This window comes from Platalea leucorodia (assembly GCF_965183815.1).
Source record: "Platalea leucorodia genome assembly, chromosome: 1".
In the NCBI taxonomy this organism is placed as follows: Eukaryota; Metazoa; Chordata; class Aves; order Pelecaniformes; family Threskiornithidae; genus Platalea; species Platalea leucorodia.
In genome coordinates, this window is record NC_138823.1 from 73,627,874 (window position 1) to 73,643,064 (window position 15,191).

Here is a 15,191-nt window from a genome sequence, read left to right on the forward strand (position 1 = left end):
GATCCAGACAGCGTGGGATATGGGCAGATCTAGAGCAGGTGTCTGCTTTCACCCACTCTCATACCCTGAGCTCGGATTTCCAAATATGTTGGTCGTGGGGAGTCACCACTTAAAGATGAGACCACAGGCTGGAGTCTACACGAAAAAACTAATTTTCATGGCAATATTTTTTTAATATAGGATGATGGTGAAAAAACTTCTCCTTTGAAGCTGCATAGAAAAACTTTGTGAAAGATACCTTGGAAAATCATACACTAAAAACATTGATGACTTTTCTAAACTCATTGGCTACTGTAGTAAAATAATGACGCTCATACAAGAGATATGAAAAACATGATGTATATTTTCCCTTTTCCTTTAAAAGGCTATTTGTATTGTGGAGAATATTAAAAGCTCTCCATTTACAGATGAAGAGGAACCTTTGAGGAAACTATTATGCAGGGCTAAAATCTACAGCTTCCATTTTCTGTGTAATGCTCAGAATATAACAAATCCTGACAAACGTAAACTCAAATCTAGGTTTGGCAATGCATATGTATTTCTAGTAAAAAACGTAAATCCATTTAACATTTGTATATCACAGAGTTTATTTTTCAAAATAGTAAGTCTAATCATTTACGCTTGCCAATTCTCAAAAAGATTTACTTTCCAGCTTGTCTCTTCCACCCAATCATGATGTAGAAGAATGATGATGTTAAATAATGATGATGTAGCATCCCAGCAAGTCTCCTGGGAGCAGACCAAGATGTTCCCATAAGGTTATGACTTCCATGCAGGACTCGGGGCAAAACCGATGGGAGCGATGAAACAGGCTCCCTAAAGTAAAACAGCAGAGGTCGAGTTTTGTGTGTGTTCTCCTGCCTTCTAATGGGTGAAACGAGAACTGCTCGACTGCCTTTCACAGCCGTCTCACTGGTAGCAGCTCATTACCGTGGCTACTCTGACAGGAAGGCTGGAGCCTCAACCCTGATGCTACTACAGCACTCCAAGTAGTCACGCACGGAGCATGAACACGTGGAGAACTATGGGGTTACAATAATTAAGCCTATATTAAATTAATACAGTCTATTGAATAATGTGGCCCATTGCTTTAAGTCTCAGTCTTTTCTCAGTTTCCCCTTTAAATGTTTTGACATATGAATTTCAGAAAAAAAAAAATAAAAAAAAATTAATACCTTACACAGAATCCTGACATCACAACTACACAGGACATGCACATTGTGTATAAATCACGGAAAGCCTTGCATCAGGCCAGAACCATACATAAGGACTGTCACCAACTTACAGACTGCCTGTCTCTAGTTGCCATAGGACGGAAAGATATTAACGCTTTTGGAAAGACCTCATCATCTTGTATTCCTGGCTATTTAAAGATGTGTGAAGATAGAGCCTTCCATCATACCTACGTTATTTTACTGGATATCTAACTATGGGTGAAATGGCAGGAAAAGTGGAGATACTAATAATGTGGGCCATTTACGAATAATGTAATAAGATGTCAGGATTCACAAACGGTATGCGACAGTGTCCAGATCAGCCACAGAGCTTTAATCTCTGTCCTAAAAAATGCTCGTGATAAAGCAGCCCCAGACAGCAGAGTGCAATGGCAGCTCTGCTCTCCAGAGCCCGCACGCTCCCAGTATGCTTAAACTGAAAAGAGATCAAATTCCTCTGGGGCTCTGAAACAAGAAAGGACAGGGGAAGAGGGATCTAGATGGAAGTATAACTAGAAGCTACTTCCTATATGATGAGGGCCATGCAGTTGTTCACTTACGGTCTGCTTGTATCTGAGAGTAAAGCCGGTACTTCCGCGGTCTCTGTACTTCAGTTTGCATATGGATGTATTCTTGCATAGAAACCACAGATGGGATCGCTTTGAAACCAGGCTGAGTTATTATGGGGTTCTTTATGTTAATCATGTGTGGTACACATGTTGAGGAATTATGTCATATCTCATCACCTTGTATGTACATGAAACACTGGACTTTTTTCAAAGCAGTGCTAAACTTAATTATATACCTGCAAGATTTATGACAACGTTTCAAGAAAAGGCACATCGCTTTTTCTTCCTCTGTATTTCTGTTCCATTAAATCAGTCATTAAAGACAGGTACTCCTCAGTTATAAGCCACTATTTTCAAAATATAAATTAAAACATAGCATATCCACAGCTAGAAGTGAAGGGCTATGACACTGATGACCTAAAAAAGGAACTAAGTCTAAAACAAGGAAGAAAAAAAAAAAATCTCTTTTGTAGCTAAGCATAACTGCTTAATAATAAAAAAAAAAAAAAAAAAAAAAAGAAAGGAAAGAAAACTGGGTATTTGGGACTAAGTTATTTGCAAGAGTTCATGAGACAATCCGCCAACCCACAGGTATGAGAATTCCCATAAACCCTCTCCTCATGCTCCTAACAAGTATCCATCTAACTACGCACATTACTTTTTTTTCACATGTTTTCTGTTGTTACTGAAGTTGTTTTATTACTTTGGGGCATGTAAATGTTTGCCTGAGGCTGTTTTACAGATACAGAAGGGAATACACAGCGCATGGTAGTGTGTTTAGGGTCCTCCTTTCGCTCACTTTTTTTCTTTAATGAGGTTTACTAGCATGTGAACAGATGGCAATTTGAACATGTTGCGAATACCAGTGAGTTCAGAGAGCTGAGGAAATACTAAGGATGATTGTAAAAATAAATCATAGTGCTCACAATTACATGAATATCGTAATTACATTTCTGCTTATGGAATTGTAAGGTTTATTGGTTTTAATTCAAAACAGAAAGCTGACCTGAAGAGTCCACTGTTCAAAGTGTTACATGGTTTTGAATTGCCCCTGTCTGCTCCCCTGCCATAAGACACAATTGGGTTTTTTGGGGGGGTCTTTTCAATACACTCATGCTGATAGCTGAAAGCAAAACCTGGCTACTTTCTCCTATTTCTGGCACCACCTTTCTCCCCATCCCCCAACTTTTTTTGTTTCACTTTTACCGTATCAAGTCGCTCAAACAAGTTCAGCATGGAGGCAGTTGCTCCACAGAGGAGATCGTGCTTTCAACCTCCATGTGTTTGAGACCACAACAATGGCTCTCCCAGCCTCAAAAACTCTCCTTGAGGCAAAGGAATGTTTTGCATCAAGAGAGAATGCCCCGGGAGCTTAGCAATGGCTTTGTGGGAAGAACAAGAAAGAACCATTTTTGTTCTATTTATTTGTAAAAAATACCGTATACATATTCAAGTATTTTTCATGAGCCTGAAGGGTAACAGATTTCATAGCATAATAACTGCTCAAGGGCTTTATTTTAATGTAACAACAGATGGTTTTACTTTTACTATAAAGCCTGTACTATTACTGACCTCGTCTTTCTCTTCAAAGGGATTACGCTGATTAGATATCATTTTCTCTTCTAAATCAGACTGCTGCTTCTCAGAAGGAAGTGGAAAGACGGCCTGGCCTGAGGAGCCTCCAAGGTCGGAAGATGCAATGGGGCTCTCTGTGCATGGGTGCAGGGAAGGGGCAACGACTGCGGTGCACAGGGAGGTAGCCGGGTTCCTTGGCTTTTCACTTTCCTGCTATAATTCATTCCTCAAAACAATCTTAAATTGCGTGAATACTTTAAAATACACTTTTAATCAAGAAATGAAGGGTATGTCGCACAAAGCAGGCATCACGACAGCAGCCCTAGAACCACCAGAATCAATGATGAAATGCCACCCTCGTCTCAGCAGTGCTGGGATTTTGCACCCCCCAAGTAAGGCTACTCACCTCTCTTTTCATCAACGGTAGATACTGCCTGGATTAAAAGCGGTGCATTGGATTCGGTATACTCCACGAACACCAGCAGCAGCTTCAGCGCTGTCTTTACCACCAGGCGGAACTGGAAGGAAAGAGTGCGACTTGTCATTCAGCAAACCACAACATTTCCAGATGTGCTACATGACACTGAGCAAGACGCAAGCGCAGCAATTCAGATCTGGTAGTAACACATGAACGGAGGAGATTAAGCTGCGCCAGGATTGAAAAAATGAAAGGTAGCCAGTTGGCTGAAAATTTCATTCACTGGACAATGCTCTCCTAGGAAAGTCTCAATAGTCAATGAATCCACATGAAAGCTTAATGCTGCCACATGTAATAAAAGGTTGAACATCCCACCTATGCACGCACCTATGCATATCCCCAACATTGTCGTCCAAACCCTGATGTATACAGAATCTACTGAGCTAGGAACGCATATATTCCTGTTTCTCAACACAACATTTATTTCCCCCTCTCACTGTGAGCTTTTAATGCTGTCAAATTGCTGTACGATGGGATGATTTTCTCTTCGTGCTTTTTTCTTTTCTCTGATGTCAATATTTAATGCTTAAATAATAAAATACATCAATATTCACTATTTAGACAACTTGGGAGAAAGTGTGTTTAGTCTCCAACTATCCCACCCTGTCACAAAATGTGTGATTTACTGGAACTGAGCTTTCTGCCTCTAAGTTTTCTAACTAATTCTTGAACATCCCCAGGAATGTGAATTCAGCAAAGACTTGACATCAGTATAACAGACCTACTGGAAATCAATAGCCAAACTCTATCAGTTTCATCACAGCTCTCCCATTTCCAGAGAGGACCATTTGCCTATTAGACAATTTTCAAAGCGCTGAGTAAGAATTTTCAGAGACTTGCTTGGCATGATCAGGTATGTGAAAAAAAACCCTCTTTACTTAAGGGAATATTTGGAGTTTTTAATAAAAGGAGATGCGAAAGAGGCTGACTTTTTAATAGGCAGGGCTCCACATGCCCAGCTGAGAGGACTTTTACTAGCAGAATTGATTCTAGGTCAAATCTGTTATATCCTCAATCTAAATCATGGATTTAAAGCCAAATAAAAGGTGATACAATGCTGGTCCCAGAAACACAATTTCCTATCCAATGCAATTGAATCAAGCTCCGGAAAAACAGGTATTTTGAAGTTTACTGTATTTTTCTGCTAGCTTGTTCTGCAACAAATCTATCCAACAGCGTGTAAGATTTTTAAAAAGACAGCTACAGTAATGTGGTCATTACTCTCTCCTTCGCCATTGACAGATTTCTAAACCTACTTTAGGATGCATTCATGTAGAGATAAGCCACGCTCCAGAAAATCCCTGTCTGTGTCTCATTACATTAAGTTGGTAGGCACTCCGAAACATAACAGCCTGGTCATTAAAATGTCTCACCCAGGGGGAAAGGGGAAAAAAAAAAAAAAAATCATTATACTGTACTGCTGAACTGTTTCAAGGAGATATACGTGTGTGTGTATATATATATATATAATTTCTGTCAGTATATATATATTCTGTCAGTTCTATATATATATAGTTTCTGTCAGTATTAGCTCATTCTCATTCCTTCATTTTTTCTAGTCCTCACAAGACAACTCTCCTAAGAGGCAAAGAATCGCTGTTAATCATTTTATAGATGCACTCAAAGACAGCAACTGTGTCCATAGTCTAAAAAAGACTGCAAGTACAACAGGCATCAACTCAAGCTACTGAGTTCACATTGCCACTCACAGAGAAGAACTAGAGCTCACATTAAGATAATAAGCTAAAATGCAGGTTGCAGCTTACTGCTATAAACACCACATGTAGTGTGAATAGTGACCCAGGTATCTCCCTAGCTTCTTGGGTTTTACCCACTCCTGGTGAATTGAGCTTAATACACTGCAATGATACTACCTAGCAATGTAAAATCTTCTGTTGTTGAATCTAGCCTCTTTCAGACTTGATGTATCATTGAATCAGTTATTTTTAGGAATAGCCAGGAAATCCCAGTGACAAACCTGACCAGGTCCCTTAAGATGCCTGGTTAGCCTAATTTGCAGTTTTACTGCTGCAGTGATACTCCACAGGTACATGGGGTAGTCAAATTAAAGGAAATTGAAATCCGATGACACACAGCATAATCATTCCTTGGAAAGGCACTGCTGATACACCAATAAATAACTTCCTCACAATTGCACTGGACATCTGTGTATTCGCCTGGCAGGTCACTACCACAGTTTCTGCTCTGCAATGACATTTCCCTTAGCAATCAAGTTCAATTGTTTAGTAGACATATTGTAAGAATTTCCAACACGTTTCCACTTGTTTTGTAAAGTTACTTCACAAAACAGGAGTTACCAGATTACTGCAAACAATTCTAGCATTAACATACTTCCCAGATAACCACCTGTGTACTCCCTACTAATCTGATCAGGATCCTTTCCCTAGAAAGGAAATCTTGGATATTACTTTTGATGGTCCTTAAAACCTCAAGGCTTGGCCACATGGTGACAAAGGGATGCATTTACACGTAAGTACTCAATGGCAAAGTTCCCTTACGTTTCTGTTTGACAGCAATCAGTGGGGGACACACCAGGCTTATGTCTATTTTTTGCAAACCTGTTTTTCTTCCAGAAAGTAAGAAGGACCTTCTGCCATGCCTTTGCTCTAACTGCTATGGCAGCTGCGGTAATACGGAGCTAGTCCCTGTGCACCTTGCATCTGCCATGCTGCAAACCTTGTAAAGCCTCAGGGCAGCATGCTGCAGACTCAGCAGACCAAGACTCAAGCCAGCTGATTATTTGGGTGCTGTCTGCAGGTGTCAACGTCCTGTGCTTAACAAGCTAACAGACAACAGCATAAAGAATAAATACCATCCAGAAACAGTCCTGGAGAAAGGGAGTGATTAGAAAAGCTATGTTTTGCTTGCCATTTAGCTAGTAGAAGGACATTGTAAGTTCAGTTCCTCAACCTGCAAATTTTCAGGGCTTATCCAACTCCTCACAAAATCACAGAATCGTTAAGGTTGGAAAAGACTCTTAAGATCATCGAGTCCAACCGTTAACTTATCACTTGCCAAGTCCATCACTATACCCTGTCCTCGAGCACCACATCTATCTGTTCTTTAAATACCTCCAGGGATGGAGACTCAACCACTTCCCTGGGCAGCCTGTTCCAACGTTTGACTACCCTTTCGGTGAAGAAGTTTTTCCTAATATCCAACCTAAACTTCCCCTGGCTAGTAAAATAGTAAATCAGCCCTGGGAAGTGGAGGTGTCTGTAGGTGAAGACACATACCAGGTACATACCTTTCTGCTGGTAGTCAGCACAGCCACTAGTTTTGAGAAAAACTGCGTTTAAAACACGCTGTTTCCTGCTCAACAGAAAATGGCATTTGAGACCCCTTTTAAGCCTGCATGCTGCTTTGGAGCCTTAGGCAAGTACAAAACCAAAACACTGCAGTCCTAGACTAAGCTGCACAATCCCTACACCAGGGACTTACTAGTTACCTGTGACCCACACAACCTTTGCACACATCCTACAATGGGGCTTTTTAATACTGCTTTAATAGTGCTTCTTAACAGAAGCAGGCAGTCTTCAAGCAGCTGCACTACCCCCTGGAAACTGAAGTCTTCAGCCAGTCAAAGGCCTTCCAAGACATCTGCGAGCCTGTTGCCCCCCAGACACGAGGACAGTCCAGTGCCTGACATGTTCACACTAAAATCAACTCTCATTATCCACTATGGCACCAAGAAGTCTCTGAAACATCTGTTCCAGGGATACTTGCTGCCAAGACCCATGTGAAGAATGGCATAATTTCTTAACGTGGCCTCCAACGTGATGACCTACCTGTTAAATGATCCCCACGTGACTGTAGCAGCTCACACATGCTGCTGCTGACACGTTAGCTGTCGGGTATCGCAATGGGAAGCATTTCAACCAAGACCAAGAATGACTGTTTCACAACTTTCAAAATACCAGAGCTGTTCAGAAAGTTTTCATTTGTGATTAACTATGATGATTATCAAAGTGGGAGATGCTAATATCTTCGTGACTGAATTATAAAATGTGTTTTCAGGGCATGCCTTTTCAATTATTTAAATAGTAGAGAGCTACATTGCAAATAAAATAACTGTAAATCTCAAAACTGGGAGATTGCTTAACAGGAAAAAAGAGCAGCAATTCATGGACTTTCTTGCTTCCTTCTGTGAAGCCATGAAAGTTTTTGCCAGTCACTGGTATCTTTTTTTTCCACATCACCCAGACGGCACAGCAATGGGAGCAATAGAAACAAGTTTCATATTTTGAGTAGGTGAATCACTAGTCATTTGAATCACTTAAAAACTTCATGAAGGCTTTTAAGGCTGTTTCTGGGATTTACTGGGCTTTCGTTCAGTAGCGAAGATGGACACAACTGCTTTCTGAATCAGTTTCAACAGAGATGCAGTTCTGTTAAAATCCACAGGGCAATCACACTATTAGCTCAAACAGGACTAGATGTCGTAAGAACGATAAAAGAGGTAGAAATACGTTTGTGCCAGCTCAGAAAAGCAAGCCCTGCTGCCATCACTTTGCAAACATAGGTTGTTGCGATTCATTCCCAATTTCCACCCTAAATATTACTGCTTAGTTTAAAAAGATGGCTCACTGAGGCAATATACACACCCACTGGCTCAGTAAAGTCATGTTTTAACAGTTCTGAGATTAAATCAGGGTTCTTTAATTTCATAGCACCGAAATATCAAAACTTTTACTAAGTTAGAAAAAAAAGTCATATTGCATTTTTGTATCACATGCAAGCCAATTTATAGAGACAAAATGATGTTAGCATCTTCTGGCTAAAGATAAGATATAGCCAGCAATGTAAAATGAAGAAGAAAAATTATAAACCTTTTCCCTCTGACTCACTTTACGTTATAGAGTGGAGTTTGGCAGTCCCTTTCCTTTTTATCTCTTTATATTTAGACAATCGGAAATGTGTTACAGACTCAGCCAAACAGACCACACAACATGCTGCAAAACTCATGTCTCATGGAAGGGCTTGTCCCAGTTGTTAATCACTTGCCAGGAAAGGCTTAAGCCTTTACAGAGAACATTGTCAGAAAGTTCATCGACTTAGAGACCAAAGCAATAGTTGCAAAGTTCAGTTTTTAAAATGTAGGATACTTTTTTTTTTCTTTAAAAAAGGAAGAAAGTGAAACCAAAACTGACTAAAAACTTAATATTTCACTCAGGGCAATGTAGTTGCTTTAGATTTACATTACTCAAATTTAAAGGAAAAATGGGCATTGGATTTTTAAATAAAGATTTACTACGACCAAATCCTCCGAGGCCTAATCCAAGCGTGGACTCATTGTGTTGATATGACACAGCCAGGCAGAGCTGCAGCTAAAGAAACATGCAGTGCAACGAGTATCCAACCCGCCGGTGAGAGGTGCACAGAAAGCTGAAACCCTTCTTTCTTGTGGGGTGCAAAGATGCCTCCAACTTCAGATCTAGTGCTGCGGAACAGCCAGCACCTGCAACGAGGCTCAGTTTCACATTTCACAAGGGGATAAAATCACCCTCTGTTCACAAGAGAAGGAAAGATCTTCCTGGAATGGAAGATTTTATATTTCTATAAAAAAATAAAATACAGAATATCTATTGCATATATATAAAACAACATATAATATTATAACTTATAATAATATATTTTCCTTTGTAGTAAGCAAGGAAAAGGAAATATAAATATTGACCTTAAGAGACTCTTAGAATAATTTAAGTTGGAAGGGACCTCACACCGCTCGCCTTCTCATCTTAGGTGAACAAACCCAATTCCCTCTTCCTCATATATCATGTGCTCTCCCCCCAACCATCGCAGTGAAGCCCCACTGGACTTGCTCCAGTAGGTAAATATCTATCTTGTACTGAGGAGCCCAAAACAGGACCCCTGAACCCTCAATGCAGCCTTATCAGCACCAAACAGGGAGCGGCATGTCTTCAACTTGGTGGCCCCACCAACCCCACCCCAGATGCAGTTAGCCTTCTTCGACACAAGGACACACTACTAACTCTTGTTCATATTCGCTTATTCAGAATGAGTAGGCAGAATTAAATGGCGTGGTGCTGGAAAAATTATCTATAATTTTTCCTGATTTTTAAGAAGAGTTACCAGGACTCAATACCCTTAAAGGGTATTTTTCAAGGGAGAATCACAGGCAAAAGAAGACAAAAGACAGAAAAGGAAGATGTACAAAAAAAGCCAGTTGAAACCTGCCATGAGAAAATTTAGTCCTAACAACATTCACCTTGAGCTTGTACCATTTCTGCCAAGCCATCAAAAATAAGTACAGGACATGTTTACTTTATCTATCAAGAAGTTAGATGTACATAAAGAAAAAAACATTGAGGTTCTAGGATTTCTTGCAACATTACATGTTCCATATATTTCTATATCTGTTGTTCTCAGCCTGTTACCCCTGTTCGGACAGGGGAGTCGGACCAAAGCATAGCTTTGGCTTACATGTCTCGGGATGAATCTCATGAGATGGGTAAGGATAAAACTGAAAAGAAAAAAGAAAAGAAAAAGCTCCATAGTGGAGCAGTGATGAAAAAGATCTTCTAACATTTCCAAATTATAATTTGGGATTCAACCAGAGTTTGTATCCAGCTCTTTGGTTTCCTGCCATATTTGTTGTTGCTAATAGGTCAAACAGCTCCTTCAGCACCTGGTAAAACTACAGATATATAAATGTATACACACACGCGCTTCCACGTATACAAAGAGACTAGTACATATATTAGAAAAATATATGTACTAGAAGAAAACCTTGTTTTCTCTATCTACTTGTTTGCTACTAGTTTACTATTTTACTGTTGGTTTACATGGTACTAAAAGCCTCAGGATTGTGCTTCAACTTCAGTATTACTGGATATGGGCAATTATCTGTCTGTTCCATATGAAAGAAGGTTTGCCTCTAACCACTACACAATGCAATCTTATCTTACTAGTGCTCTGGCATAAGGTGTCTGTATTTTGTGGCAGATCCCAGAACCTGGCCAGTTTGTTCGCTTTCTTTCCCTAAAACATAAAAATGCACCTGGAACGCTTCTGCCCTTGCTCTCAGAGAAACATATAATCTTGAAAACCTATTGAAATCAGAAATCTAATACTGAAAACAGATGATGAGGAGGAAGGACAACTGGATAATCCTATGTTGGCATCCCTTTGCGTAGCACAACTTCAATAGAAATTAAGGTATTTACAGCCCATAAACCAGGATGTGTACAAAGCAGGAGGCTGATCTTATTTCTCAGTCAGGTAGTCTGTGTCGGGTATGTGCATACTTGACATACGAAAGCCCTTTGCCACGGACGCATATCTGTAGCCAGTCTTTTAGAAACGTAATTTACCTGACACATATAACATCCCAGTATTTTCTAATAAATGTTAATTTTCACAAATCTCTGGAACAATGTCTTTTCAGTATTTCACAAGCTGTTCACCCATATTTATGCAACAAGGATGTCTCCACTGCAGCCAGCACCTCACTGGGCCTTTCTCACATCTGCACAGCAGAAAACCGACTGGTACTGATTTCAGCCAGCCAGCACTGGGTGCACAAGCAGGGAGAGCCACCTCTGATACGATGGCTAGACACCAGCTCTCTCAGAAGTATGCAGGTGTGACTATACATGGGAAGGAACCGTAATGTCTACAGCAACAGTAAGTAGCTTTGTAAGTATGTTGTACAGTGTTTATGTAATCCAGACAAGAATACATCAGGATGGGGGTGTAGGGGTGTCAAACAAGGAGAAAGATACCAGGGGGTAAAACATTTAGAAACCCCATTACTAGGCTTTGCAAATGCCTTACAGAACAAAGAAACAAACCAAGCCCTTTCTATTCTCTGAGTCTCTTCTCCAAAACCGGCATTTGAGGTCAATTACTTCATTCCAAAAGGGATGACAACTCTATTTAGTAATCCAGTCCCTTTCTATTCATAGTTCCTGAATGCCAGAATGATCAGAAGAATAAGATCCTTCTGCATCACCTGAGCCAAGTGTTTCTAGTCAGCTTAATTTTCCATCTAAACTTTGAGGTAGCAACTCTTTTAAGGAGAACGATGAAAAATCTAAAAGCCTAAATAACCTATGGAATACCACAAATCTTCTCAAACGAGTGCAATCACCCTCCTCTAGAAGGGAGAAAGAGTTTGTATGTGCTGGGGCCTTAAAAGCTGCTTTCAAGGCTGCAATGAAGACAGGCTAATTTCTCCACTTTGTTATCAGAGAGGCAACAACTGCCCAAGCCATAGGGTGCGCGCAGGGCACGTGGAGGTATCACACAGCTGAGATGCACGAGAAGCAACAGTTAAATACAGTATGCATAAACTATGTAAATACCTCATTCTAGGTACTGAATACTGTGTACACTCAGGCATTTTATTTCGTTAAGACTGTGACTATTAAATGATCTATGTATCTGTGGGCTGATACACCAGTAACACAAATAAGAATGTGCATGATGCCATGTCTATTTTAAGCATTGGAATTTTTATTACTTGGCATATATTAAAATAATGCTAGACCCCATTTTGATATTCAGCCATTTTCGCTCAAGTCTTCAAAGAGGGATGCTTAAATAAGGCAAATTAACTGTTGTTAAGTGCTTTGCAGACTCAGGACTGAACGTGCAGACATTGCAGAAAGGTGAGTTAGATCGAGATGAAAAGTCCTATATGCTTAGATGTGAAAAGCTAAAAAATTATCAATTAAACAACAGCCTTTGAATTCTGAATGTTCCTCTAAGCTTTTCTCTCTGCAGAGCATGTAATGCTAGGGATGGCGGAGAAATGCATGCATTTACTATTCTTAAAATGAAACTTCTCAGAACTTTGTAAACGTACTGGATAATGATTATAAGGTCTGAGCACTGTTACATATGTGGTGTGTATCTGTCATTTATCTGCGGTGAGATTTCTGACATGAAGAGAAAGAAGGCCATTAAAAAGAAATTCATCTGGCTTACCGACAAAACACAGGGATGAGCAAGTAGTGATTAGTGATTGGTCAACAGGGAAAAAAAAGGCTCATGCCTGGAAATGATTATTTACATCATAAATCATGGTCCAGAAGCAGAAGGGGGAAAAATGAAAAAAATCTGTACACAGAAGCAGGCAATTCATACAACAAATCAAAGCATATTATAGGCCAAAGCAGCTCTCAGATGAATACAGGCAATTCTGATGGAAGCTTTAAAAGAATACATTGGGGGTAGAAATCGACCCTGTATTAAGCCATTTGTAATGAACTAACGATGTAGCTACATTTCTCATGCAGCAATCATCAAGTCACACAGACATAGTTTAAAAATTGAAGTGCTGCAGATCCTGGAATAAGACAGGCGGTGTTACAGGGTTTTTTTGAATGTTCCCCTCTCCTCCTTTCGGAATACCAATGACGATCTTCCCATGAGGCGGGGAAGTGACTTTCTCATCCCGTGAAATAGTCTACAAAGATGTTTTTCTTTGTTTTATGACAGGATGAATGGAAGACCATTCACAGCTTCGCAGGACAAAACACAAAGTGAGAGAAGTCTTTTCTTGTTTTCTACCCCTACCACCAGACTGATCCCCTTGGTTTCTCCTGTGAGAACTGTTTATTGTGTGAAAATTACATATAATTATTCAGCCAGAAAGAAGGACCAGACAGGACACGGAAATTACAGGACATTAAAGGATCAAACTTCTTTAGTCTCAGGTGACTCTTGAGATGGTGTCATCACACCTTTGTCAAGGGCCCCAACCACAGAGCTATTAGGTATTCCCCAGTTTTGAGCGTCTTTCTCTTTTGCTCTTTCAGAAATTGCTGAAACAGAAGGGTTTGGTTTCAATTAAATTTTTAGCTTTTTCCATTGCAAAACACAAAACAAAAATATTTCACTGGAAATTTGCCATGAGCCTGTGTCCAAAACAGGAATTATGCTTCACTTGTAAAGATTTACACTAAGATTTTCTTTTCTTTCTCTCTTCAAATTGTGCAGTTTCATCATATTCAACCTGTTGATGCTTTTATTAACCCTTCCCAAACACTGGTATCTTCTAGGGCTCCAGCCAAATGAACACCGTCAGTAGATCTAGACCTGCCTTCTGCATCTGGGTAAGGATTGTGATTATATTATCTTAGATAAGGTATAAAACACTTAGCTTGAGAGAAATGACAGTAACGTGAAACGCAATTTCTGGTAAAACTCATGCTAGCATGTAATATGCTATCAAACAGCTTTTGATAAAGAACAGACATTTTTCTTCTCTTTTTTCTTCCACAAACATGCACCTCAAATTGTTTATATATAGCAAGGGTTTTTGAGCATTTTCATGTTAAGGATCATAGAGTAAGATTGTCTAGTAAAGCCTGTTCCTTTCATTAGATAACATAACCTTCGCTGGGCACATACTAAACTATCCTTATGCAAAAATAAAAAAAAAATACTATGACATGTATAATGTCATTCTAATGCAATTTAGCATCTGGAAACATACTGTCTGACTAGGCAATTTTTCGGTAGTTACTGCAAATGCATGACCCTAAGGTCTATAGGTCACAGTAAAAGTAGTTTAAGAGTATGTCCCACTTTTTAAACAAGAGGGGTTCTTTTGGAATTAGTCATATGTCTATTAAATAAAATGTGCATCTCTGATGAGCAGACTGAATGAAAAATAACCTTGTCTCTCTTGAACACCACCCTGATAATCTGTTCAGCAACAGACATAACAGGGATGTTTCATGTTTTGGTAACAGGAAGATAAGTAGATAATAAGCAACAAGATATGAAAACACAGGGAATTAGAATTCCACATAATAGATGAATTTGCAAACTAAAATCTATCACAAGAACGGGGTGTATGTGCCTACATAGGAGAAATACAATTAAGGCCATTTGGCACCTTTTTTTTTTTCCCTTCTCATAACGACAGAAAAGTTGCCTGCTGAGCCTTCCCACCAGCCCTCTACATTGATGTATGATGTTAGCCTTGAACTACGCTGTCCTCAGCAGATGGTGACTGGGCTGAACCCCTGGCAACAGGAAAGGTTTGGGAGAATGGCAGTTTCAGCAACTTCTTTTCCTTGGGCAGGGCCAAGCTGATATTTCCTTAGCCGTGTTCCAAAAAAACGGCGAGAGGAAAAGGGTTTTTATAAACTTAATTGCAGACAGGACTTTCTCTTCACTCCCCTTTCCAAAATCCCCTTCATATCACACTATTCTAGCTTTAGTTATTTGGCTGAGTGACATCTTGGTTTGTGAAGGCATCTAATGTAATACAATGTCACTGCACTCAAGACAAAAGGCAATCAATTTTGAAGAGAGAAGGGATTAGATAACTTGTTAATACTTCAAAATACTAAGGTA

General features: G+C 39.7%; 1 protein-coding gene across 3 annotated transcripts in view; it reads right to left on the reverse strand.

The window, feature by feature from the left end:
- FHOD3 (formin homology 2 domain containing 3) overlaps positions 1 to 15,191 on the reverse strand; it is a gene marked incomplete at both ends in the record, with an annotated part of 399,092 nt that overhangs the window by 124,305 nt on the left and 259,596 nt on the right. For all 3 annotated transcript variants that reach the window (XM_082304478.1, XM_082304477.1, XM_082304476.1), the window contains one exon: positions 3,765 to 3,876. In XM_082304478.1, the coding sequence (XP_082160604.1) occupies positions 3,765 to 3,876 (112 nt within the window). The remainder of the gene's footprint in view (positions 1 to 3,764; positions 3,877 to 15,191) is intronic.